We start from the raw sequence: 26,035 nt of genomic DNA, 5'->3' as shown, positions 1-26,035 counted from the left end.
ATGTATGTTCCATTTAAAATGGTATGACAGGAATGAATGTCTGAGCCCTCCCAGGAACTGTCTGCAAAAGTTCGGCCTTCTGTTCAATTAAAGCACGAAAATATTAAGCTTTTTTCAAGGGTCCAAATTGTTGAAAAGAATATTATTTATTTCAGACATACATATAGTATACCTGACAAAATATGCTTTATTTCTTAAATTCAATCTAAAAATGAAATTATATGCAAGGGATGCCATTTAAACTAAGCAAGATGTTGCCACGTTTATATAGAAGTGACACTACTATATTTGCATATATCACCAATGCGATATGTAAAATATAATAAATTATTAATTCTGATTAATCGATCTAGTGGCTATATCAAAATATAAGGATGGATTCTTTTAACCGACTAGTGATCCCGATGGTTTACATAGTTGCACCTTCCATAATGCGCTGTCCCAATGTAAACAGTAAACACATGTCAACTCATTTAAAATTACATACAGCAGCAATACTTTTTTTTTATAAACATGCCAGAAATTTAATTCGGCAAATTGGCACGTTACAAACTTTTTGTAGCAAATTGCAAACAAAATGTATAGGGCTATTTTCTTTTTATTGACGCTGTCCACTTTGTACTATGAAAACTCGGCAAATGATCACTTTAAAAGTTAAAAATGTGAAGAGCAAAAAAATATTCATAATTGATGCCTAAATCCATTTTTTTTTTACATTTTTGGTTGCGGTTTTTACTCTTTAATGTCGTTGGGCACTGTCGCGTAATTATGTCACAACTACGGTAAACGAGTTTTTCTGTTCCCGTCTGTAAAATATCTAATTATCCACCGATCTAGCGTGCGGGAAGCGTCACTTTACCACGTCAATTTCGTTTCCCATGAATCGGAGTCACTTCGGACATTTCCGGGATTTTACCGCACGGATTTGGGAGCAATCGGATGTTTTCGGAGATATTCCCCACGCTTTGAATTTTGACGTTTGTCAATTCTGACGGTCATGTCAGTGAATGTATTCGTGTTGTTTTGCGAAAATGAACCCAAAAACTAACGGTCGTAGAAAAAGTATTGTATGCAACACGTTCGGTAAACTTTAACTCAATCGTATATTAAAAATTCGCTCTGCTGCGCTCCGCTCGTGTCAAATAAACTCGTGAGTCAAATGCCGTTTGCCACACCTGTTGCATAATATACTATTATTTGACACGGGCGGAGCGTAGCGGAGCGAGTGTTTAATAAACGAGTGACGTAAAGAGTTTACCGAACGTGTTGCATACTATACTTTTTCTACGACCATTAGTTTTTTGGTACATTTTCTCAAAACAACACGAATACATTCACTGACAAACGTCAAAATTCGTTAGTGGGAAATATCTCCGGAAACATCCGATTGCTCTCAAGCCCATGTTGTAAAATCCCGGAAATGTCCGAAGTGGCTCGGATCCGTGAGAAACGAAACTGATGTGGAAAAGTAACGAAAAAGTATAGTATGCACTTTCGGTAAACTTTTTAAGTCACTCGTTTATTAAACACTCGCTCCGTTCGTGTCAAACTCGTTAGTCAAATGCCGTTTACGCACTTGTCGCATAATATACTATTATAGACGGGAGTAGTAAAAACTAAATAACACAAAAACAATTTTAATACGTTTTTGCTCGTACTACCACATTCATATGTTACTGGATTTTGTTCGTATATATTAAAAATCATTTTCTTGTTTATGAATTGCGAGAATTGACGACCGCTACTTCACTCTCTCAATAATAGAAAAATAAATGAACTTCTATTTTTGCATGTTTATGATATAGTAAAATGCGCCCCTAATTAACTTACACGACAAAGAAATATTTTTTTTCGCAAACGGTTACCATAAAAATGATAATAATGAAAAAAAAATCGAGTCGGTCAGCTTTATTGGCAAAAACAGTTGCCATACGAGGCGACATTGCCGATCGCTAAAATCGAAAATAACTGCCGTCCAGCGTCTTGACCTCAATATTTTAGAGATTTAACCTTATAAAACTCGAACCGTGCGAGAAGGCTGTCTCGATCGCTTATATTATTTATTGTGTTAAGGTCGGCGTCGAGTCGAGAGATTATTCCTTAAACGGAGAGGGGGCCCAGAAATGAACATACGGTTTTTGTTGCCCGGCAAATACAAAAAAAAAGAGTTAATAATACCTGCTTCCTACTTATATTCCCAGCGCCTTTATGTGAAATTACCATACAATGCGTTACGCCAGTGTACATGTGCTAGTTTGCTAAATTGTCTGCCTTTATTGTGGGTACACTTGCAGATGAAGACGCTGAGAATACGTTTACGAATACGACATATGAATTCCTATCAGGATGTGTTTATTCAGGAAGTGTGTGGAAATAGAAACGGCACACTAGCCGAAAAAATAGTGTCCTGTACCCTCTTATCACCAAATTTTGTCAATATACGGCTTTAGTCGTAAAACTTATATCGTTTAATAAACCCCTTACTTTGCATATTTTTTTCCCTTTTAGATATAAGTATATTGTATATTAATTACTAAATTAAAAGTTAAACAATTATCATTAGTTTTAATTTTAACAGGCAATAACAAAAAATTTCTCCTTAGTTTAAAATATTTTTCTTTTTTCTTTTTAGTCAAAATATCTATGCTTTTTTTTTAATTGCCCAACATAATAATTCCAATTATAGGACACTCACAATTTCACCCATGAAAAACCTGCTTATATTGTTTTGAAAAAGATTTACGAAGGAGGTAGGCACACAAATTTCGTTTAAGTTTGAAGTAGCCTTTTTTAACATTGAGACTTAAACATTTATAATTAATAATAATAATAATCTTTTCGACTCACCCTGTATATTAACGGAGCTAAATAAATTTGATGGTTTTGTTTAAATGTTTCTATCGAAAACGTGATTTGAGCATATAGATATTAGATAATACAGGTAAATCCTTTGGTTAAATTGATTCGATCTTCCGCGCATGCATCTAAATTTCACACACTAGAACGTCGTTTTTTAAACTTATTCGTTTTTCTTACTGAAAATATGATCCCATTCATAGTCTGGGAAAATATTTTCGAAAATATATTTATCGCTCTCAAACTGAAAACTATCGAATCCACGAACTATCAGCGGCCATGTTACGCGCCGCAAGATCTTATTTGTTAAAAACGAGTTTAGAAATAACTCACGCGTGTGCTTATTGAATATCCCTCAACAATTTTGGAATAAATTGATGTTAACAGTTAATTGTCAGTGCGTAAACTATAAGCAAAAAGAGAAGTCTTTTTCTGTGCCGCTTCAATTCGTATAAATATACATTAAAGAAACACAGTTCAGAATACACTGGACTACAAATTGTAGCCTTACGTTTAAAGAAAAATCAGTTTTATACTTAATGTTTGTCACATTCTGTGGGAATTCCCGCCAACACCATTGTCATAACTCGATCCTTTCTTCGTATTTATTTATCTTACTTATTCAATAAAATACTGAATTTAATGTTGAAACAAAATCATACCTATCATATCATATATATATATATATGATATGATAGGTAGGTATAACATATATATATATATATATATATATATATATATATATATATATATATATATATATATATATATATATATATATATATATATAATAAACGAACTGTTAATACTTGGGATCACCCCAATTTTGATGGATCGCCGTGAAGGGAGCAATAAAAGATGTTGAAGCTCAAAGCAAAGCGGCAATTTATTGTAATATCTAGCTTTCGCCCATGGATACAGGCTTCATCAGGACACTAATCAGAGTTAACAATTTAACCTCTATATGATTTAGTGTCCTGATGAAGCCTGTATCCATGGGCGAAAGCTAGATATTACAATAAATTGTCGCTTTGCTTTGAGCTTCAACATCTTTTATTGCTCCCTTCACGGCGATCCATCAAAGTTGGGGTGATCCCAAGTATTAACAGTTCGTTTATTATATATATATATATATATATATATATATATATATATATATATATATATATATATATATATATATATATATATATATATATATATATATATATATATATATATATATATATATATATATATATATATACAGATGTTTTCTTCTACCTTATCCAAGGAGGCTACCTACTCATTTGATCCCATAGATGGGTCAAGGTCTGGACTGCGTGGACGCTAAATCTAGGTCTCAATATTCATTTCAAGGGTGGTCATTAACATACAATGCAACAATATTATTACCTAAAGTTTCGGAATTTAAATTCAGGTAAAATTGTGGTCAGTAATAGAAAATACCTGCGCTTAATATTCTTTGGTTTGGTATACTACTTAGTTTAAGTTTATTAGTAATCATTCTTATTTCGTGTGTAATAAAACGTGTGCGAATTATGCAAAATATGTACGAGTCTAGTATATCTCAGCAGATTCTCCCGCCCAAATCTAGAAAACACTATTCTATTGAGACTAAGGAAGTTATAAACAATGTTTATTTGACTCTCATTGAACGTGGTGCCAGCAAGCAAGCCTCCTTAGAAGAAACGGCCACACTGACGAAAATTCCAACATCGACTGTATGGAAAATTGTGAATAATCCTATTTCAGCGAGGAAAAAAAGAAGCGATGCTGACATTTTTTCGAGTGTAGATGAAAATGATCAAGATATAATACGGCATAAAATTTACCGGTTATACGAGGAACAAAGCGTGCCTACATTAGATATCTTAATTAGGAGGCTTGAAAAATATGAAACCGGTGTTAAATGTGGCAGAACTACCTTATGGAAGTGTATTCAACAAGTGTAAAACGCGCCTTCAAAAAGAGGTAAAAGAATAACTATTTTGCATGCTGGCTCTAAAGATGGTGGGATTCCAAATGGACTTTCTCTGTCTGCGAAAAATATTAAATATTCTTCTCTGCACTACCATGAAGACACCGCCGCTGATTTATTTGAAAGTTGGTTTAAAAACAAACTAGTTCCAAACATTCCTCCTAATAGCGTAATTGTAATGGACAATGCAAGTTATCACAGTAGACAGTTGACTAAAACCTCTTCCTCATGTGACTCGAAAGCAACAATCCAACACTACATGTATAATAACGACATTTATTTTCACGAAGATTATACCAAAAAGCAATTAATTGAGGTTCTACAAGGCTTGAACCTACCGTAGGAATACGTCTGTGATAATTATGCAAAAAATCTAGGGCATACAGTTTTAAGGCTTCCTTCCACCTTACCACTATATATTTAATCCTATTGAACATTCAATTCAATTCAATAATGCGTTTCACTAATACAGTTGAGCACGACTGCTATGCCCATTGAACATGTTTGGCACCAACTGAAATATGCCATTCGTCGAAACAATGTTTTTCCCCGTGTTAATTCCAATGTCCTCAAACTTATAGAAACCGAAGTTCTTAACATCCCTCCACAAAGTTGGGCAAATTCTGTTCAACATATAAAAAAAGCAGAACAATCGTATATCCATATTGAAAATAATATAGAACAAATAATAATTAGAACAGGCGATGACAGCGATAGATAATTTTAAGTAATTTAAGTAGGTAATAAAAATAATTTGTAATTTTATTTTAAATTTAAACATAAATACATAAATAAATAAATATTGTTTAGTATCTTTCCTAAGAAAACTCCAAATAATTAAATTCTCAGCAAAGTATGAACCTGTTCGGCCATATTTCATTCTTACAGCTTGCCCGGGTCTTTCCTTAATTCGTATCAGTTAGGCACTTTCTTATATCTATGAACAGACTTTACCATCGATTTATTTCCCGATTTCTGTATATGCCCAAATCGAGTCATAGGTTCACGAGAAAATTAATGTTAAAGTTGATCCATATTTTAGTGGTGAGTTTGTTACGAAAAAACTTTGATCTTTTGAAAAACGACGTTAAGGTGAGAATGGCATTTTATTATTATTTTTTAAATGCATACTAGTAACTTTTATAACTACTAGTCCGCATAAACTCCGCCAGCCTTAAGTAAATAAATACCACATTGCGACGACGTCGTCGAGAGGATGCAGTTATGGCCATTAATGTGGCCGCGCGGACTCGCGAGAGGCATTCCGGGTATACTTTCTGGGAACCTGTTGCTAACCTGGCGCGCCTGCAGCGCGGCGCGTAGGTATACCTATTTTTCCAAGGCGACACGACGAGAGATTCGCCCAAATTGGTAAATACGACTCTATTCCGAGCGGTGATCTCACCCGTGCCTCACAGATTGTTTTCGCCTTTCTTTCATTCGCTTGACCGTTTTCGTGTTTCAATGTTATTACAAAAAAAAAGGCGAGCGACGATTCAACGCGGCCGCGACGTGCGCGTGCGCGACGTGTGATTTCACTTTCCGTCGTGCATCGTTTTGTTGCAGAAGCGATGTTTACACGCAAATGAATTTGGTTCTTTAAGAATTAACAACAAAAAATTATATATTTTGACATGACAACACCGTGTCTTTATCAAATGTAATATTTACAAATTACCTGCTACTATATATACTGAAAAATGACTATAAAACTTTAATTAATCTCGTTGTGAGAATTTAAGTTCAATAAAGGGGAGGTATTTAAATCTAATTGATCGTTAAGGAATACATTTCAATGTCTCATTTTCTTAATCTCCATGGTTTCCAATAAATTTAATTTTCTACTTTTTGTGGCTGTTTGTAAAATATCCAAATTGTCGTCAAAAATGTGTTTTTCTGTGTTTAAGTGTGTAGCATAATTACAATCTAGGCTATTGTTCTTAAACGCTCTTTTATGTTCGTTAATGCGCTTCTTGAAGGATCTACCGTTTGTCCAATATAAATTTTAGGACAAGATCCGCATTTCAACCAGTAGACACCTGATTTTTGGGATTTTGGACATTTCGTTTTATTGTTTTTTAAATATTTTCCTATTGTGTTGTTAGTTCTGAAAGCTATTTTTAAACTACATTTTGACAAATGTTTTGAAACTTTTTCACTAGGTTCTCCTATGTATGTAATTGTTTTAAATTGTTCGTGTTCTGTATTAGGTAATAGAATTTACTGCTTTTTTACTGTATTTGTTTTTTATTTATAATTTTATCTATAATGGACGGATTGTAGCCGTTGTTCAGTGCAATTTGTTTAATTATATTAAGTTCTTTGTTGTAATTTTCTGTTGAGAGTGGCGTATTAAGAAGTCTAAAAGAGTTAAATGCAGCAATTTTGTGTGTATAAGGGTGATTTGAGCTGTTTTGTATGACTAATTCGTTTTGCGCTTTCGTAATAGTTAAGTCTAAAAAATTATCCTGTAATCCTGTTCAATCTCGATAGTGAATTTTATACGATTATGTTAATGTTAATGTAATTTAAAAAGAATTCAATTGTCTGTCCGTTCCAACAAAGCAAGCAAAGACATCATCCACGGATCTATACCACCACAAAAAACTTTTACTTGAAGGATGTTCTAGTATGATATTTTCCAAATTATCCATAAAAATCTCAGCTAACAAAGGACTAAGCGGGTTTGGTCTTAAGATACTATTATGCAATCTAACCTGTTTCCGAGTTAAGGTGAAATCTACTAAATCTATCATATCCATAGGTGGAATACTGGGAAATAAGTTTTCTACATCAAAAGACAGTGTTTCGTTAGAAGGGATTTTGATATCTTTAATTTTGTTGATTAATTCAAAAGAAGTTTTTTTGTCATGTCAAAATATATAATTTCGAGAAAATCTGAACTTGTAATTACAACAAATTATGTTTAGAAACACCAACATTCCGGGGAATAAATTTTTGAACGTGCTTTTTTCGCTGATATAGTTGGTCATGAAAACACTTGCAAAATAAGTAAACAAATATTGAGAGCTTAGAGTTTTGTATTTTGATATTATGATGATATTTTGATATGTTTGTAAAGTTGATTTATCTTTCTTAATAGTAGGCTTTTTAGTAGGGTGAGCGATAGCATTACGCCATAGTTGAATATTGCATATAAGGCTGAATATCGCACTGCTCGACGTTTTGCTCTACAGTGCGATAAAGCGCCTTACACCAAAGGTTGTTCGAATAAAGCGAAATTTCTAAACTTCAAAGATATGCCTGATACAATTAGTAACGAATTTAAAAAAGAATTATTTGATTTAATATCTAAAGCTAACGATAAACAAACAGAGGACATCAAGAGGGACATAAAAGCGGAGATAGAAACTTATATAGATAAAGTCAACGCGAAGATCGATAGCGTAAATGAGACGGAAAAACTTAAAGAGAAAGTGAGACAACTTAAAAGAAAAGTTAGGAAAAATAATGTTATTGTCTTTGGTCTGAGGATCGGCCAAAAGGAGATACAATCGCTAAGCTAAATTTGTTATTACAAACGGATATAACTGAAGGATATATAAATAATATTTATACAGTTAGCAAAAGTGAACGGGCACCAATAATTATCGAACTTGTTTCTTTTCTACGAAAGACCCTATTGTTTAAAAACGCTACAAAACTGAAGGGTAGTGGGGTTTCGACGGGGAACGACCTTTGCACTGAAGATCGCGCCGAGCAAAAAACTCTGGTGAAGCATTTGAAATTAGCCAAAGAGGAGAATCCAAACGCCAAAATCAAGGGATTTAAAGTGGTTGTTGCCGAAGGCACGTATACAGCAAAAGAACTGGAAGAAATTGAGAATTATCAATCTGGAAACTTTGAAGACGACGACCACCCAGTGGAGGAAAAAGCCTCTGGAAACCCAATAAATGGAAAAGGCTACGAGGTCGACGATAAGAAGAAGAAAAATAAACGGAGATTTATTTACAGTCCTAAAACATCGATCAGTGGTGGAAGCAGAAGTCTAAGTAGCAAGAAATTTAAAAAGTAGTCTACCTTTTTATTTAGTACTACTACATCAATATGTATTTGTTTTACGGACAATTGGTTCTAATACAGCTTAAATACTTTATACTTTAAGCGGCTTGTAGTTCGTTCCTTTTTGTTGCCTACTTGTTTAGAAACTTTATTTCCCTCTATAATAATAAATATCACAATGCTCCACATTTTGAAAGTCTCCCACCTCAATATAGCTTCTTTAACCTTACATTTTGACAAGTTTAGGGACTTTATTCTGGAAGAGGATTACGATGTAGTTGGAGTCTCTGAAACCAATTTAAAACCGCATATACCTACTTATCTAGCTGAAATTCCAAATTACTATTTCTACAGATGAGATAGGGTAGGTCGCGATCGTGGCGGGGTCGGTCTTTATATTAAAAAAACCATGAAACATGAAACTTTAGACTCATACCATGACGTGATTGAATGTCTCTGGGTAAAAATAAAACTAACTAAATCAAAAAATTTAACCATTGGGTGGGTATATAGGCCGCCAAATTTTAGTCCAAATACATTTGTTGATGAATTGGAAAGTATATGTTGTGAATTTATGAACTCACGGATGTATTAAACTAAAATAACTTTATTAATAATGAATACACTTATTTTAAATTAACACTCTCTCTCATGTTGGGTTAGGTTCTATTCTGCACCGTTTCCTCTTCTCTTTTTACAGTGGATAAAATGACAAGTAATCACAACAGTATATGTCTAGACCTTCTTCCACAAACTGATAACTTAATCTGTTTTGGGGACATAAATTTAAATTTATTCGACATAAGCGAGTATGGAGTTCGTTCATACCTGGATCTCTTAGATACATTGGAGCTAGAGCAGATCATCGATGGGCCGACTAGAGAGACATGTACCAATAAAAAGTTAATAGATCAATTATTAGTTTCAAAAGAGATAAAAGTTATTAGGTCGGGGGCACTATTGATGACAAAATTTCGGATCACAAATTGATTTTTGCGGAAGTTGAGTTGAGTGCACGGAGAGATCGAGTGGAGCCAATTAGGTACAGAGACTTTAAAAATGTAGATATTATCTCTTTGGATAATTCCCTCAAATCTATACCTTGGCGGAATCTTCTTCTTTAAGTGCCGTCTTCGTTGCGAAGGTTGGCAATCATCAGTGCTATTCGTATTCGTGACACAGCCGGCCGAAATAGTTGGTTTGTGGTGCACCCGAACCAGTCACGTAAGTTTCTCATCCATGAGTGACGCCTTCTTCCTACACTTCTCTTTCCTTGAATTTTTCCTTGTAATATCAGTTGGAGTAGTTGGTACTTTTCTCCTCTCATGACGTGTCCAAGGTACTGAAGTTTACGCTTTTTTACCGTAATGATAATTTCTTTTTCCTTTTTTATTCTTTTCAGGATTTCCATGTTGGTCACTTTATCGGTCCATTTTACCTTAAGTATTCTACGGTACAACCACATTTCGAACGCCTCTAGTTTCCTTATGTCCAGTTTTTTCAGAGTCCAAGCCTCTACACCATAGTACAGTACCGACAAAACATAGCATCGCACCATTCTGATTTTTAAATCCAAGCTGAGATCGCTGCCACAGAGCACTCTTTTCATTTTCACAAATGTTGTTCTCGCCTGTCCTATCCTAGTTTTGATTTCTTCAGAGCAGTCGTTATTTTTATTTACAACTGTACCTAAGTATTTATAACTGTCAACTTTTTCTATGGAGTGGTTATTTATATGAATTTGTGAATTGTTTTGTGCTGTTTTTGATATTATCATAAATTTTGTCTTTTTTACGTTTAGTGACAGTCCGAACTCTTCACTCGATGTATTAACTTTGTCTACTGCAATCTGTAATTCGTTTAGGTTGGTGGCTATCAGGATCGTATCATCCGCATATCTTATATTGTTGATAGGCACTCCGTTAATTTTTAGTCCTTTCGTTTCATCGTCCAATGCTCGTTTCATTATTTCCTCTGAGTAAAGATTAAATAACATCGGTGACAGCACGCACCCCTGCCTAACGCCTCGACGGATTTCTATTTGTTCGGTGTTATTCCCTTCTATTTTTACCACTGCTTTTTGATTAAAATAAAGATTCGTAATAATTTTTATATCTCTGGTGTCTAAGTTCTTCTCTTTCAGAAGCTGGATAAGTTGTTCGTGTCGGACCCTATCGAAGACTTTGTTGTAATCAATGAAACATATATAAAGATCCTGATTCATATCCATACATCGTTGGGCGAGAACGTTCAAGGCAAATATTGCTTCTCTTGTGCCTAAGCCACCTCGGAAACCGAATTGAGTCTCGCTGATATCTTGTTCTAATGTTTTGTATATCCTGTGATGTATCACTTTCACAAATATTTTTAGCGTATGACTCATTAGACTGATTGTTCGAAAGTCTGTGTATTGCCTTGCATTATGTTTTTTTGGGATAATGACGAATGCTGATAGCAGCCATTCCCTGGGTATAATACCTGTTTTGTATATGGTGTTGAACAGATCTGTTAGACTGTGTATGTTTTCCTCTTCTATCACTTTGAGAATTTCAGAGGGTAACTCATCAGGCCCTGCAGCTTTTCCATCTTTTGTGATTTTTATAACCTGGATGACCTCTTCTTTAGTTATTTCCGGTCCACTGTTTTCTTGTTCTTGTTCTTGGCGGAATATGTTTGACTTAAATTCTATTGATGAAAAAGTATCTTTCTTTAATGAATATATGAATATGAATATATTAAAGACCTTTAAAAAGAAACACTTACCTTGGATCACAGAAAATACAAAGTTTCTAATAAAATTAAGAAATAAAGCAAAATTTAAGTACAAAAATAAAAAAACACCTGAAAATCAGGCTTAGAAACTTTACTAACAAAGTGATCCACTGCGAGAAAAAAGAAGAAAGATTTAATAAACAAGTCTTTCATTAACTCCATTCCAATTTTAAATTCAAGGTCGCCAATGATCGACTACTATAAGTACCCTCCTTATTCGCAAGATAAATTTCAGTTTTCTATAGCTTCAGAATCGCAAATTGCACACTTTCTCACTCAAATTAAAACTAGAGCGGTTGGTCATGACGGAATCCATATCAACTTTATAATTTTTTGTTGCCCTTTTATATTAAAGTACATATGTCATCTTGTAAATTTTTGCATCACCCATTCTGTTTTTCCCTCTCTTTGGAAAGTAGCTAATATTGTCCCTCTTCCTAAGATTGACAACCCGCAGTCGCTTAGCGACTTAAGGCCCATTTCCATTCTGCCAATATTATCCAAGGTTATAGAACGTGTCTTGAAAAGCCAAATAACAAATTATGAAAAGGAGAAACTAATTGACAAAACACAAGCCGGTTTTAGCAGTGGTCACAGTTGTGCTACAGCGCTTCTTAATGTGACAGACGACATCATCAGAGGAATTGATGAAGGTAAGTGCGCTGTGTTGGTTCTACTCGATTATTCTAAAGTTTTTGATACCATTAGTCACTATTCCTAAATACTTAGGTTTTGGGGAGGCATCCATAAATTTAATTAAAAACTTCTTGACAGGAAGAAAGCAAAAGGTGGTCCTGCACGGGGTCGAGTCTGCTTGCTTAGACATAAGAAGTGGAGTTCCTCAAGGTTCAATTTTAGCTCCTGTTCTGTTTATTATTTTCACAACAAACTTCTTAGATTATCTCAGACATTGCAAAGGACAATCATATGCTGATGACAAGCAGCTCTACCATGTTTTTGACCCCTCTAGATTGCAGCTTGAGTGCCAAAATATCAACAGTGACCTTGAACGTATTGACAGAATTTCCAGAGATCATGGTTTGCTTTTAAACCCAAAAAAATCTTCCGTAATGTTTTTTGGTCGGCCGGTAGATGTTAAGCGTCTTGCTTCTGAAGTAATCATAAAAATAAACAATATTACTCTTCCTCTTCAAAACGAGGCAAAAAATTTGGGATTACTTTTAGATACAAAACTTCGCTTTGAAAAGCATATTTTGACTTGTACGCAAAGGGCTATTGGCCGTTTAAAAGGGTTGTATAGCTCAAGGCATATTCTAACTCGAAATCTTAAAAAAACCTTATGCGATGCTCTTGTTCCCTCCGTCTTTAATCACTGTGATGTCGTATATGGGCCTTGTTTGATAGCTAATTCATCACAACGTATTGAAAAAATTCAAAAATGCTGCTTGAGGTTTATTTACGGCATCCGCCGCTGAAGACCTATCAGCTACAAGCTGAGGGAAGCGGGTTGGACGAACATGAAGACGCGGCGCTTGATCCATCGCTGTTGTCTTTATTTCAAAATAATTAAGACAAAATATCCGGAATACCTCTCCGAAAAAATATTTTTTAGAACAGACGTGAATAACTTAAATCTAAGATTTAAAGGGGTCATAGTTCCTCGTCACCGATCTGGTATATTTGAAAGATCTTTCAGTTACGACTTGGCTTAACTATATAATGACCTGCCCCATTCCGTTCAGAATGCGACAATAAATTGTTTTCCAAATAAACTAAAAACGTGGTTATGTTCTAGAATTTAAAGAGAAAAAAAAATGAAAAAAAACAAAAGTTACAGAGCGCAGGAAGAATCTAACCAATGTGCACTGCTAGAATTCTTTAAAAATTTGTGGTACTTACAGTACTTTAGCTAATAGTTTTTTTTATTTACAGAGGTAGGTTTAGGTTTTTCATTCTGTTATATAATTAAGTGGGTACTTAACGTATTGTAAATTGTAAACATTAATTAAAACCATGGTGTGATGTTATCTGTATGGATAAGTGTAGAAATCAGCAAGCAGACACGTCTGGGCGCTGCACTCTTGCCTTTTTTTGAAATTTTCCTTGCCGAAATTACCCGAATAAAGTATATTATTATTATTATTGTTACTATTATTATTATTATTATTAATTTTATTATTAATATTATTATTCGAAAATCCAAAAGCATACAGGGTGTCTAATTTAAGAAAATTGAGAAAATTATTATTTTGCGAATTTTAAATTTGACCATTGCCTAAAGAAAAGCATTATTTTCGTAAAAATAATAAACGGAAAAAAGTTTAAAAAGTTAATAAGCATCCCAACAATGATGGTTAAACATAAGCCAAATTCTGAAGAAGATCGCTAATTAGTTCGAAACGGTGCATCACAGAGTATGGGTGACTCATACCGTTGAATTGGTCTTTGAAAGGACTATCCAAAAATTCAATAATTTTTCTTGTCAAAATTACCTGAATAAAGTATATTATTATTATTATTATTATTATTATACAAATTTACTTTAAAAATATGCACATAAGTAAAGAAACAAATTCAAAGTTGGTTGAATTTTTTTAAATTTTCATTAATTTTTAATAGGTGCAAATTATAATTTTTAAAGATATTTGAGATAAAATTATTTCTTCTCCTATTCTCGCTAATTACAAATTACAATAATTGAACACGATATGTTTGCCGTCTGGTGTGATCACCGCGTTGCATAGCATAGAAAACATAAGTGATTCCTAAAATTCTGATCGCCGACTTTATAATAGTTAGTTGGTAAAAGTTAAAATTTTTTATTCCTAATTCAAATGGAAATAAATCACGCTATTTATCAAATGTGATTAAACATGAACTGGATCAAATCTAACACCTAGAAATATTTTAAGCTGTTTATTTGCTTAATACACGTTATAATAATAAGTACCAATTATTTATAAACATATGGGTGAGACCTGAAATACAACTTAAAAACTATAATTTACACGACTTAAGTTCAGTTTGTCTACCTAGAAAAAGCCGAGTAGGGTTTTCGTTGCACAGGGAGATCCAAATGCAAACATATAAAAGCAGCAGGTATGACAAATTAATGACAAATTAATGTCAAAAGTGTGTTCCTTTACGAGTTACCGTTATAAAATTATATTTCCCGGAACTTGCAATTAGATAACTGTATTGCAACCCATAAAATAGCCTGTAAAACCTCCCTTGGATTTTTTATTGCGAAAAAATCAAAGATCTTACGCATAGTTATGATACAACCACAAAAGAGTTTCTAAAAGCTGAATTGCGAAGTGCCTTTGAAACTTTAAAAACTCATTAACACAATTGTTCCTTTGAATTCAGTTTTATTGTTGTTACATTAGTGTAAACGTTATTAATTATTGTAAGATCGATTGTTGTGTTTCTCTAAACTCTAATTTGAGTATGCTCTAATTGAGTAATATCTGTTCACTGCTAGTATTTTTAGCAGCAAAAGTAAACTCTATTATGTGAGTATTCAATGGTACAGAATATTACAATAAATAACACAAAAGAAATTAATCTACACAGATTTGACAAGCAGCGTAAAAACTAAATATTTGCATAGCCCGTGAGGTAGAATATTATTAATAGTATATTAAGCAACCAATTTGATAAGCGACCGTTGTCTACATTTTCCGAAAACAGACTAAAATCTATCTAAAATGACTGACGTCTTTAGTGACACTTTTCGCGAGTTTGATCTATTGGTAATTGGGTATTTCATTTGGGTTTTTTCAAATATCTCGAACAGCGTATGTGATAGACGAAAACAATAAATACGAAAATTGTAGCCCTTGATACGGCCTATAACACTGTTTGAATGGATTAGCTATATTTGTACGAATTTTGATTTACGGTTAATAATTAACTCTCTAAAAGAACAATTTTCAGAGTCTTTTAGATTTTTGTCCGTAACTCAAACACCTTGTATATAATCGAAAAAATGCGTGAAAGAAAAGTTATAGCGCCGGGTCTCCGAAGTATTACGGTTGTAGAATTTTTCCGATCGGATGGATGGTTTTGAAGGAAAAGTTGTTTTTCTGGATGCCAAAGTAACCAAAAAAAAGTCATAAATTAAAAAAAAATACTTCGCGTTATTTTATTGTTCCCAGTTTAAAGAGCCTAAATGCGGGTCCAGACTTCTACTTCTCTCCCAAGTCTGAAGTGGGTAGCTGCAAATTTGGGACACTTATTATGTTTTGTAATATTGCACGGAATATCGCGAATACCCTGTGCAATACTTAAAAACCTTAAATACAAAAGTTTTAGCTATCTATATGGGGTATATCGTCATGTAAAAGAAACTGACATCTAAAACACAGATTTGAAATTATTGCCAATTTTCAATAATAGGGGGACAGATTTTTCAGTTTATTTGAATTTTTTGTAGACTCTTGTACACGCGATTTTTATTTTTTTTTTAAATACTACGAGAACGGAGAACGGACAAACAGACAAAAAATATTTTTTTTGACGCTAATCATTTCTGTACCGATGGTGATCCCATGGTCCTACCGTTACCAAGATATAAAATTTTTATACGAGCGTAGATACTTTCGAAAAATTCGCAGTAGACCCAACTAAAATTGTATTTTATAGGGCTTCGTCTTCCACAAAACATTAGGTTTCCACACGCCAAAAGGGACAGAAGGCAATTTAGAACTGGTCAAAGTTCAGCCCCAAAAGTATGTATAATCGAAATTATATATTTTTGCATAAATTGCAATATTTGGATTTGTACAAACAATAATGTCATGTTGAACTGATAATTATAGATGTACTACAATGCAAGTCGGACAATTCCAATTGTGCAACTTGATTAATCAGCAAGCGAAAGAATTTCATTGAAGTTATTTTGTTAACTGATTCTTCGCTAGGGCGAAGAGCTTCTTCTCCCTACGCTGAAATACCCAATTACCAATAGATCAAACTCGCGAAAAGTGTCACTTAAGACGTCAGTCATTTTAGATAGATTTTAGTCATAGTATTTGGACGTTCTGTTTTAGGAAAATGTACACAAAAACTAACGGTCGCTTATCAAATTGGTTGCTTAATATACTATTAATAGTATTCTACCTCACGGGCTATGCAAATATTTAGTTTTTACGGTGCGTGTCAAATCTGTGTAGATTAATTTCTTTTGTGTTATTTATTGTAATATTCTGTAAAATTGCATACTCACATAACAGAGTTTACTTTTCCTGCTAAAAAATACTAGCAGTAAACAGATATTACTCAATTAGAGCATACTCAAATTAGAGTTTAGAGAAACACAACAATCGATCTTATAATAATTCATTCAACATTAGGAGGCGACTAAGAGTGCAAAGATAGGCTTCGAAATGATCTTATTAAACTTACCCTTCGGCATCTTCCGCATTCTGCTAATAGCACACAATGGAATGGCTACCGAATTCACACAGGTGCATCGTATCTACCGAGTGACGCCGTAGTCTGAAGTGACTGACTAGTAGCGTCTCGCTGCCTACAGATTACTCTTTATCAATGATGTAGTTTTCATTTTTTTTTCAACGACTATGTGGAAATGAGCAGGTTTTAACAAAGTGGCGTACGGCGTTTATTTCGCACAGTTGCACTGTACAGAAACCATCATTTCCTAAAGGTTTCACAGACTAATCGAGTGTCATTAAGTCGTCGAGACAAGATAATCAAGTAAATTTTACAATAGAAATCTCCTATCTTCTCATCGTTGAATTTACTTCCCGATACGCTCTCACTTAAATAATTTACACATTATTTGGTGAACAAACAATTTATTATTTAGGTTAGTTAAATGAGAACAAACGTTGTTCAGATTTTCACATAAATATATTTAAATGACGCATGTGAGTGAATGTATTCGTGTTGTTTTGCGAAAATGTACCCAAAAACGAACGGTCGTAGAAAAAGTATAGTATGCAATCAAAATAAATAAGAAATAAAAGTTCAGATTATCACGAAATTTTATATTATGACATGACAATTGTTTCGACAACACCGTGTCTTTATCAAATTTGATAAAGACACGGTGTTGTCGAAACAATTGTCATGTCATAATATATAATTTCGTGAAAATCTGAACTTTTGGTTCTTATTTATTTTGATAAATGGATTTTCATCAAGTAAAAGCCACCTCAGTTCAATTATAGTATGCAATACGTTCGGTAAACTTTTTAACTCACTCGTTTATCAAGCACTCGCTCCGCTGCGCTCCGCTCGTGTCAAATAAACTCATGAGTCAAATGCCGTTTACCGCACTTGTTGCATAATATACTATTATGCCATTTGAAATTTTAAGGGTGGATATGTGTGTTAGTGCTTCTAACTGCAATAAATGACAGATTAAGGCTTTTGCGACAAAGAGTATGGGAGATTTTAATATTAAATGAGATCTATGGCAGAAAAATATTAATCTCTCTGGCAAACAAAAGTTAAAACTTTTGTGTTGTGCGATTTATAGCTATGTCCGTTTGGTATTGTTTGCGATTCGGTGCCTTTATAGATTCGAGTCTTCAAATTGAAAGCAATAGCTCACTGTTTGTATTCATCTAACTTGTATTCTTAACACACTTTAAGAAAACTGCAGCTTGCAACTGCCCGACAAACCAGGCCTATAAGTGCACGCAACGTGTTTAATGGACACTTGGCCTTTTACAATATTTAACTTTTAGATTGCAATTTAAGTGGAATAATATGGATTTGTGGCATTTTCCTCAAAAACTGTTCGGAAAAAACGGAGTTTTTGTTTTAATTATCAGTAGTATTTCAAAGGTAATAGGTGAACTATATAAAATACTTATTTTCCGCCATGTTTGTTTGCTATCATGTGTATAGAATCATAAAGAAAGTGCAAGGCAAAAATTCCAACGCAGTCGAGTACAATTCGATTTTTCATCGTTTCGAAGAAAAACGGTAGAATTTCCTTTGCACACGCATTTCCACGACTATCCCAATTATTCAGGCCCCGATCGATTACAACATTAAGCATCGCGCTGGTAATTTTACTACGAAATTCGGTTTTTGTGTGAAGGCCGGCACTATAGGAAACAAATCATTTCCTATACCGGGGAGCGCCTTGAGGTACGTACTCTTAAAATCAAAACAAAAATATTTTTTTCCGCGACTATATGAAAATGTCCATATTTTATAATGTGCGTCAACGATTAAGAAAGTGGCATGAGTGTACAGTGTGAGTCAACGATAGAGTAAAGTAATGAGAAAATGGTAAATGCAAAAGTCCCACCTCTACCGATTCATTTCTGTAGGTAATGATTATTACAGATTGTCGAACTTCTCGATGGTAAGTGCTTGCTGAAAGCACATTTGTTGGATCTCAATGTAATCAACTTGATGAAGAAGTTGAGGTAAATGTTTATGTTCGAAAAAAAGATAGTTCAACAACTTTAAAGTGTTTTTTAATTCATAGCACACATTAAATGACCATTGATGCATTACTGGGAAAGCAGTTTCATCGCAAAACATTATTTTAGACAAAATGTTTGGATCCACTTCTATTGCTTCATTTATAACGGAACAGAAGTTTTGTTCAAAATTACTGTGTAGAAGTTCTTAGTATAGTTCCGTGTGTTTTCTAGTGTTGGTAGATTGGAATGTATCACATAGGTAGATACGTCACAGCTACTGACTTGACTTGCAGTAGAACTTCAAATTCTTTTTCCTCATTCCGGTTTACAACTTTCCGTTTTCATCAAACCGTTCCATTAAACAGTGAACAGATTGTCTAGTTCGTATTGTCCATTAGAGTACTTCAGTACTTCAAGTCTTACTGGCAAAATTTTTTTCGGCCTCACCCAGTATATATAAATCCATACTTAGTTTTTTTTTATTCACTGACAATGTGATTTTGTCATAGCCAACTAATGTTATATCAAAAGGCTTAGGCAGAAAAAATCGCAAACTATTTAAAATAGGTCATAGGCCGTTTCATCTAATTCCAATTACTTTGCATTTTTTTACGTCATCTTCGAATAGCGCTTATATCAAATATGAAATGAAAAATGATGACGCTATTGTAATTTTTTTGCAAGTGTGCAACTAATATTTTTTTACTAATAAAAAAGTTGAAGAATTTTAAAACGAATTCAAAATAAGATTTAAAAATATGCTCCATTTAAAAAAAAAGAGGTTTTATTCGTCACGCTTTTTTGGGCCATGCTGTCTAATTAAAAATAATTTCAAATTGTGCATCTTAAAAATATTTACAACTTTTGTATTTACCATTTTCTCATAACTTTTGAAACCACTGAGATAATGGACGTTGACTCGCCCTGTGTATATATGCACGACTACACTGTACGAAAACCTTTTAATTCCTACTGACTAATCAACTGTCATAGAATCTTTTCCAGTGAGGTTGATCTAAACTGGAATGGTTGATGGAAAAGTGATGCAAAGTTTATAATAGAAAACAATGGCTATTATAATAAGGGTTGTTGCCGTTGTCTTACTTATTTTTATAAACGGGATAATGGGCGTTCTCTTTGTTTACTTTATTTACTTTATTTATTTACTTTATTCTTAATGAAAAAAAAAATTGAACGTTTTAAAAATTTTGCTACTATTATTTCAAAAAAGATTTTAAAACACACCTTAATATGTACATGTATTTATTTCTTCAAAAAATGTTTTTTTTTGGATTTTTGGTGAGAACTGAATAGGTATCTAAGTAATATTTTCAGCTGAAGGTTTTATTATAAGACAGATAATTATAATAATTATATAATATTTATATTGAAACTGCAAAAGTTTTAGTAGTTTTATAAGAAAGCTATTGATGTTAAAAAAAAAATTGTAAGACGTCCCATAAAAACCAAAGTTTGATAACGCGTTCCGTTACATTCGTTCTTAATATTTTTTATTATAACAATTTTGCTCTTGGGCTTTTATAGCTTACTACGGAAAAGGCTTACAAATCTTAAAGCACCTAATAAAAATTTTTGCAGCTACTATCAAACCCTGCCTTTGGAAAGACCGTCAAAAATTTCCTTCGTTTCCACAATTTTAAAAGGCTTGTTTACTGAGCACACTCCTTTCAAGAACAAACAAATAAGCAACTGACTGGTTTTAGTTTTCATTTGATTTTCCGATTACTTTTAGTTTTATAAATAACTTCATTTGGAAACTTACGGTGTTCAACATTACTTGAATACCCATATAAAACTGTACGTTTTTAAACATTGTGAACATATCGTCCCTTTATGTGACATGCATTCTTATATTTTTTAAAAATGACATGACATGAAACTTGACGCATTTCTGAAAAATATACGATTAAAAATTGATTTGGATTTTAATTGCAAAAAAAAAATGAATGACACAATTTTAACTTTCAGGTTTTTACCAAAAACTACGTTTAACGTGCTTGAAACCAGTGCGTTTCAGTTTTCAGAAGATTAAAATATAAAATTATATAAACGTTTTTATACGAGTTGTTATAAGTAACATGCAACGTATTACTCGCGGTTTCTAATCAATGCCATCCGTTTATAAATTAATAATAAAAATAATTTTAAAAAAATTGTTCGAAATACCTTTGAAACAAAATTCCCAGAAAACGTATAAGGTACCACTAGCACGAAATGACACCTGCTTATCGAGATACCACTCGAAGATGCTTTTTTTTAAGGAACACCCAGTATTTTATATATATTTTGTTAATTTATATACAACAAAGGTCTAAAGAATTTCATAAACGTGTTGCATGCTATATTTTTCTTTTGCAAAACAGCACCATTGCATTCACTGAGTGACCAACTCCTGCTCAGTGAATATTTTAGAGGAAAATAATTTGTCGACATCGGATATTTAGTAATTGAATTGTATATTATCAACAACTGCGGTAAAGGGCATTTGAGTCACGAGCGAGAATTTAATAAACGAGTGATTTAAAAGCTTACCAAACGTGTTGCATGTTATACTTTTTCTACCACCGTTAGTTTTTGATGACATGACCGTCAAAATTAACAAACATCAAAATTCAAGCCGTGCGATAAAATCTCCAAAAATAGATGTAGATAAAATAAAAAATAAAATACCATATCCTTTAGTTTAGTTTTCGCTAGCGCGGTATATCTTTGTTTACATTATTTCTTTTAACGGACGTGAGTCGAACTCAAAAGGAAGCCACTTTGCAGTGGTTCCTGGAGTTCAGGACTAGTTTTTGATGCGCACCGACGAAAGATTAAAATTAGGTCACCACGCGTGACCACGGGCTTTAGGTATTAGACGGTTAGACGAAAAAGACGTAGAAAGCGCGCGGAAAGCCGTGCCGCCTACGCTTTTTCTTTAAAAAGACAAATTATTATCGTCCATATAACAAGTGTCGACGTAGTTGAACGAAGTGCGGTGTAAATAACAGAAAATAGAGTTTTGTTTAATTTGCCACAACGACGGACTGTACTTATTTCCTCATTTTCACTTTTGTCAAATGTAGGTGAAACAAAAAAAAAATTTTTATTATTTTTTATTTTTTTTGGTGGTGACAGTAGAGAAAGTATAGTATACATTAAAAATTGATTTATAATTTAACATAAAATCTACCGTATTTTTCGCCCACGTGGACCACCGAAAACAATTGCAAGAACGCCTCTGGAAAAATCGCAAGCGCGACCACCCAGTATGGTAAGAGACCGCCGAAAACGATTCGGAAATTTATCGGGGGGCGTCGAGACGCCGCGTCGGATCGAGAACGCGTGTTCAGTAGGTCACGGTGTCGTACCTGCGTCGTCAGCGTCGCGACGTCGATCCAGCGGCGTTCAGTTGAAATCCGACGCCCGGCGTCGCATCGTTTAGGGCCGCGATGGCGTCTGATCGGTCATTGACGTCGAATTTCATTTGGCGTTCGACGGTTGTCTCGGTGCGCCGCCGCTGACGATGACTCGCGATTTTTGATGAAACTTTTACTGAAGAAGACGCTCAAGAGACTCAGGAAAAAACCGAGAAGGTAGTGGTAGGGCGCTCGTTTCGCGTTAACACTATAAATACTTGACTTTGATTTTTAATATAACGGTCACGTTAGGGTTGCGGGATTGACCGCCTGTTTTTTTTTGTATCAATTGACCAATCAATTGACCGGTCAACTGACTGGTCACTTGACCGAAATAATTTTAAAAATACCATGCAATTTATATTTGTTTATTTATATTTATTTATATTGTGAGTTACACTGCCATCGCGTCGTTTTGGGAATCAAATGGAGTCCATATTCTTATTGGGATTCCCAGAATCGCTAAGTATTCGGATATTCCTTGAAGGGGGTTGTATTTATTTTTTTTATTAAATAATGATAGATAACACTCTACAAATGCAAGATGTTATCAGAAACATTTTTGACTAGTCAATTAAGAAGTGGTCAATTGACTAGTCCGATAAATCTACAAATTAACAATAAAATGAATCTCTGCGTTTTGAGGATAGCATTTAGTTGTAGTTATAAAACAGAAAGAATTAAATACCTGATTATACATTGTATGAAGCTATATACAGGGTGTCTCACAATTAGCATCGCAGGACATTTTTTTGATTAGTAAGGCTCTTTTCAAAATAATAAAAATATACCCTCCAAAAAACTTCTTTCAAAAATCGACCCTAACTCTAACTTTTCTTCCTTTAATTACACAACTTTATCAGACAAAAAAAAAACAATCAAGTTATTCCCTGTTTCCAGTAGTATTTTTAACAAGCAGTTTGCTCAAGAGAAATATTAAGATACTATGAAACTTGTACAAGTTTTGTTTGAGCATTTTGTTAAATAAAAAAAAAATGTTACATAAGTAATTTATGTAATAAGTTGCAATAAGAAATACTTGAAAACTGCAAAAACCTAATAATCATTATCATAGACACAAATGTTTCTCTCTTTGATTTAAAAAAATTACCTTCTTATACACCATTGATTTTGTTGCCTCATAAACATCCGAAAAATTGACAGAAAGAAATTAGGGGTGGTTTTAAAGGGATGTTTTTTCCTGATTCTGGGGCACCCGATATTATAATCATCCGAGTATACAAAAAACAGGTATAAAAACCACTTCACACAAAATAATGCTGACATACGGAAAAATCTCAAATAAAAGACTATAATAATAAAAACTGGACGAAAATATTGGTTAGCGATACCTTACGAGGCGTCTCTTAAATTAATAATTTGAATCTAATTGATAATTTATGCTTTTCTAGATACTGTTACTCGTAATTGCGCTGTCAAATTTGACAAAACGAGTATTTCCAAAGATATTTGAAAAAACCCGAAAAAAAAAATAATTTTTTTAGAAATCCTAAATTCAACTTTTTGTAAAAAAAATAAACCACTAATAATGCTATACTAGCTACATTGTTAAGAGTTGAAAATAGTAACTTGACCTGAATTGCCTTCTCGTATCTCCTTTCCAAGTTTGCAAGATTAAAATAGTAAATTTAAATTACCGCTTTATTAAAGTAAATATAACTAGGTTAACTGTGTGCTAACTTCATAAAAGATACGATCCCTAATCAATGGAGACATGTAAAACCAAAAAATAAATTTCAGTTAAATTATCGGGGTTAAAAATAATCGAATATACTATAATCGCAATTAATTTAGTCACTAAGACTAATCGAAAAAGAATTTTGTCAACCACTCATTGTTAAAAAAAATTGTTTCCGGTGCCAAAGTTAGAAAAATAATTGTCAAACCAATTTGCAAGAATATGATATTATTTGCTTGATACATACTTGCCGTACTTATTTTTTAGCCTCTCTTGATAAAACTCCTATACAAAAAATGTCTGCCTATATGTTGCAGACGCCACAGTTGTCCCCACAATCCGGACGACTATAATGACCATCTCAAGCCGGAAGGTCCGGTCTACATTCAACCGAAAGACGAGTACAACGCGACGCGAGGCGAACGATATCCAGTCAAAAAACCGGAAGATCACCTACATCCCGAAGGCGAGTAAAACTATTTACTACGTAATTTACATACGACACCAAATTTTACACAAAAAGGTTCCGTCACAAGTGTCCGCTTTGCGTATTTTGTTAAAGGCATCTCCCTTTTTAACTAAACGTCAGAAAGGAGTGCGAAATTGATGTCGCAGCCAACTAGACCGTCAAAACGCTTTCCGAAGAAAGCTTATTTTTCTTAAATTGACGATGAAATAAATAGGAATCCATAATTGCAACTTTTATGTAGGTTATCCAGAAATAGCTAAAGGGCACGACTGTACAAGATATAATAAAAAAATCTAAAGCGCATCGTTTTTGTCAACTGACAAAAGAGTAGGTCGTGTATATGCAAATGCTTCATAGATAAAATTGGTTAGTTTTGAAAAGAATTTACTTCGGAATCCAGGCAATCGTTGCTTTTGACTTTGAAGAGCTGATGGCAACGCCCGATGACATAAAGCAGAGCCCACTAGATGAGCAAGAAACCGAACAACCGGCCTTTTGTTCCCTGTTTTAGATCGTCCGCGTTATAAAAATAAATAAGACGTTAGACAGCAGGCACTTGATGCTAATGGTTGTTCGTTAGAACGAGCCGCGACGAAATTAATCATTTAATTTAATTACAACCTACTGTAACTAGGGAGTGAGGGGATATGAAAACAAATCCAGAAATATCTTGAATAAATTACGCCGACATCGATTTTCTAGTTTTTCATTAGACTAATAAAACAAAATCGAACCTCCCACTTAATACCGACCGACAATGAAGGAAATAAGGCTAACGGCTATTCTAGGTAAATGTTTATGACAAACACGCGTTGCAAATAACCTTTGATTTAAATTTTACTGGAAGTGGACTGTTATTTTAAGATCGCGTAGCGACAAATTTTTAATTGGTGTTCGACTAATTTTAGACCTTATTTTAAACTTTCCCTTACATTTTTCGTTCTTAATAAATGGTTTTGAGACGAACCTTTAAGTACTTTGGCTGTATATTACGCGTAGTTAAATAAAAAAAAAAACATTGTTGCCAAATGGTGCCCACGCTACGATATTCAAAGTGTTAAGTTGCGCATTGCGTTTTTTTTTCAGCTGGTGAATTTCCGAAACGCGAACCGCAGGAATGGAAGCCCGGCGAAAGGGCGCCTGTAAAAAAGCCGCAAGACAACCTACGCCCAGAAGGTTTGTGTTATCCCGATAAAACCATCTACGATATTCCCAATTGCTTTTACCCAATAGGACACGCACAACTGAAAGTATTCTATTGTCATTAAGTTTTACATACAGCATTTATAAACGGAAACCTGGCTTTCTAAAAAAGATCGACGAAAATTGATGCCGCTGCCTGAATATTTGTTAAAATGATACATATAGACATAAGAAAGTGACTAACTGATATGAATTAAGGAAAGACCCGGGCAAGCTGTAAGAATGAAATATGGCCGA

The 26,035-nt window shown here is 33.7% G+C and overlaps 1 protein-coding gene across 2 annotated transcripts in view; it reads left to right on the top strand.

The window, feature by feature from the left end:
- Positions 1–26,035, top strand: part of LOC132708294 (titin) — a 61,586-nt gene that overhangs the window by 22,765 nt on the left and 12,786 nt on the right. For both annotated transcript variants that reach the window (XM_060680531.1, XM_060680532.1), the window contains exons 4-5: positions 24,444–24,592; positions 25,682–25,771. In XM_060680531.1, coding sequence (XP_060536514.1) covers positions 24,444–24,592; positions 25,682–25,771 — 239 coding nt within the window. The remainder of the gene's footprint in view (positions 1–24,443; positions 24,593–25,681; positions 25,772–26,035) is intronic.

Source organism: Cylas formicarius, unplaced genomic scaffold, assembly GCF_029955315.1.
Source record: "Cylas formicarius isolate icCylForm1 unplaced genomic scaffold, icCylForm1.1 PGA_scaffold_10__41_contigs__length_53128322, whole genome shotgun sequence".
In the NCBI taxonomy this organism is placed as follows: domain Eukaryota; kingdom Metazoa; phylum Arthropoda; class Insecta; order Coleoptera; family Brentidae; genus Cylas; species Cylas formicarius.
The sequence above is the reverse complement of the archived record's forward strand: the minus strand, read 5'-3'. Positions and strand labels throughout refer to the sequence as shown.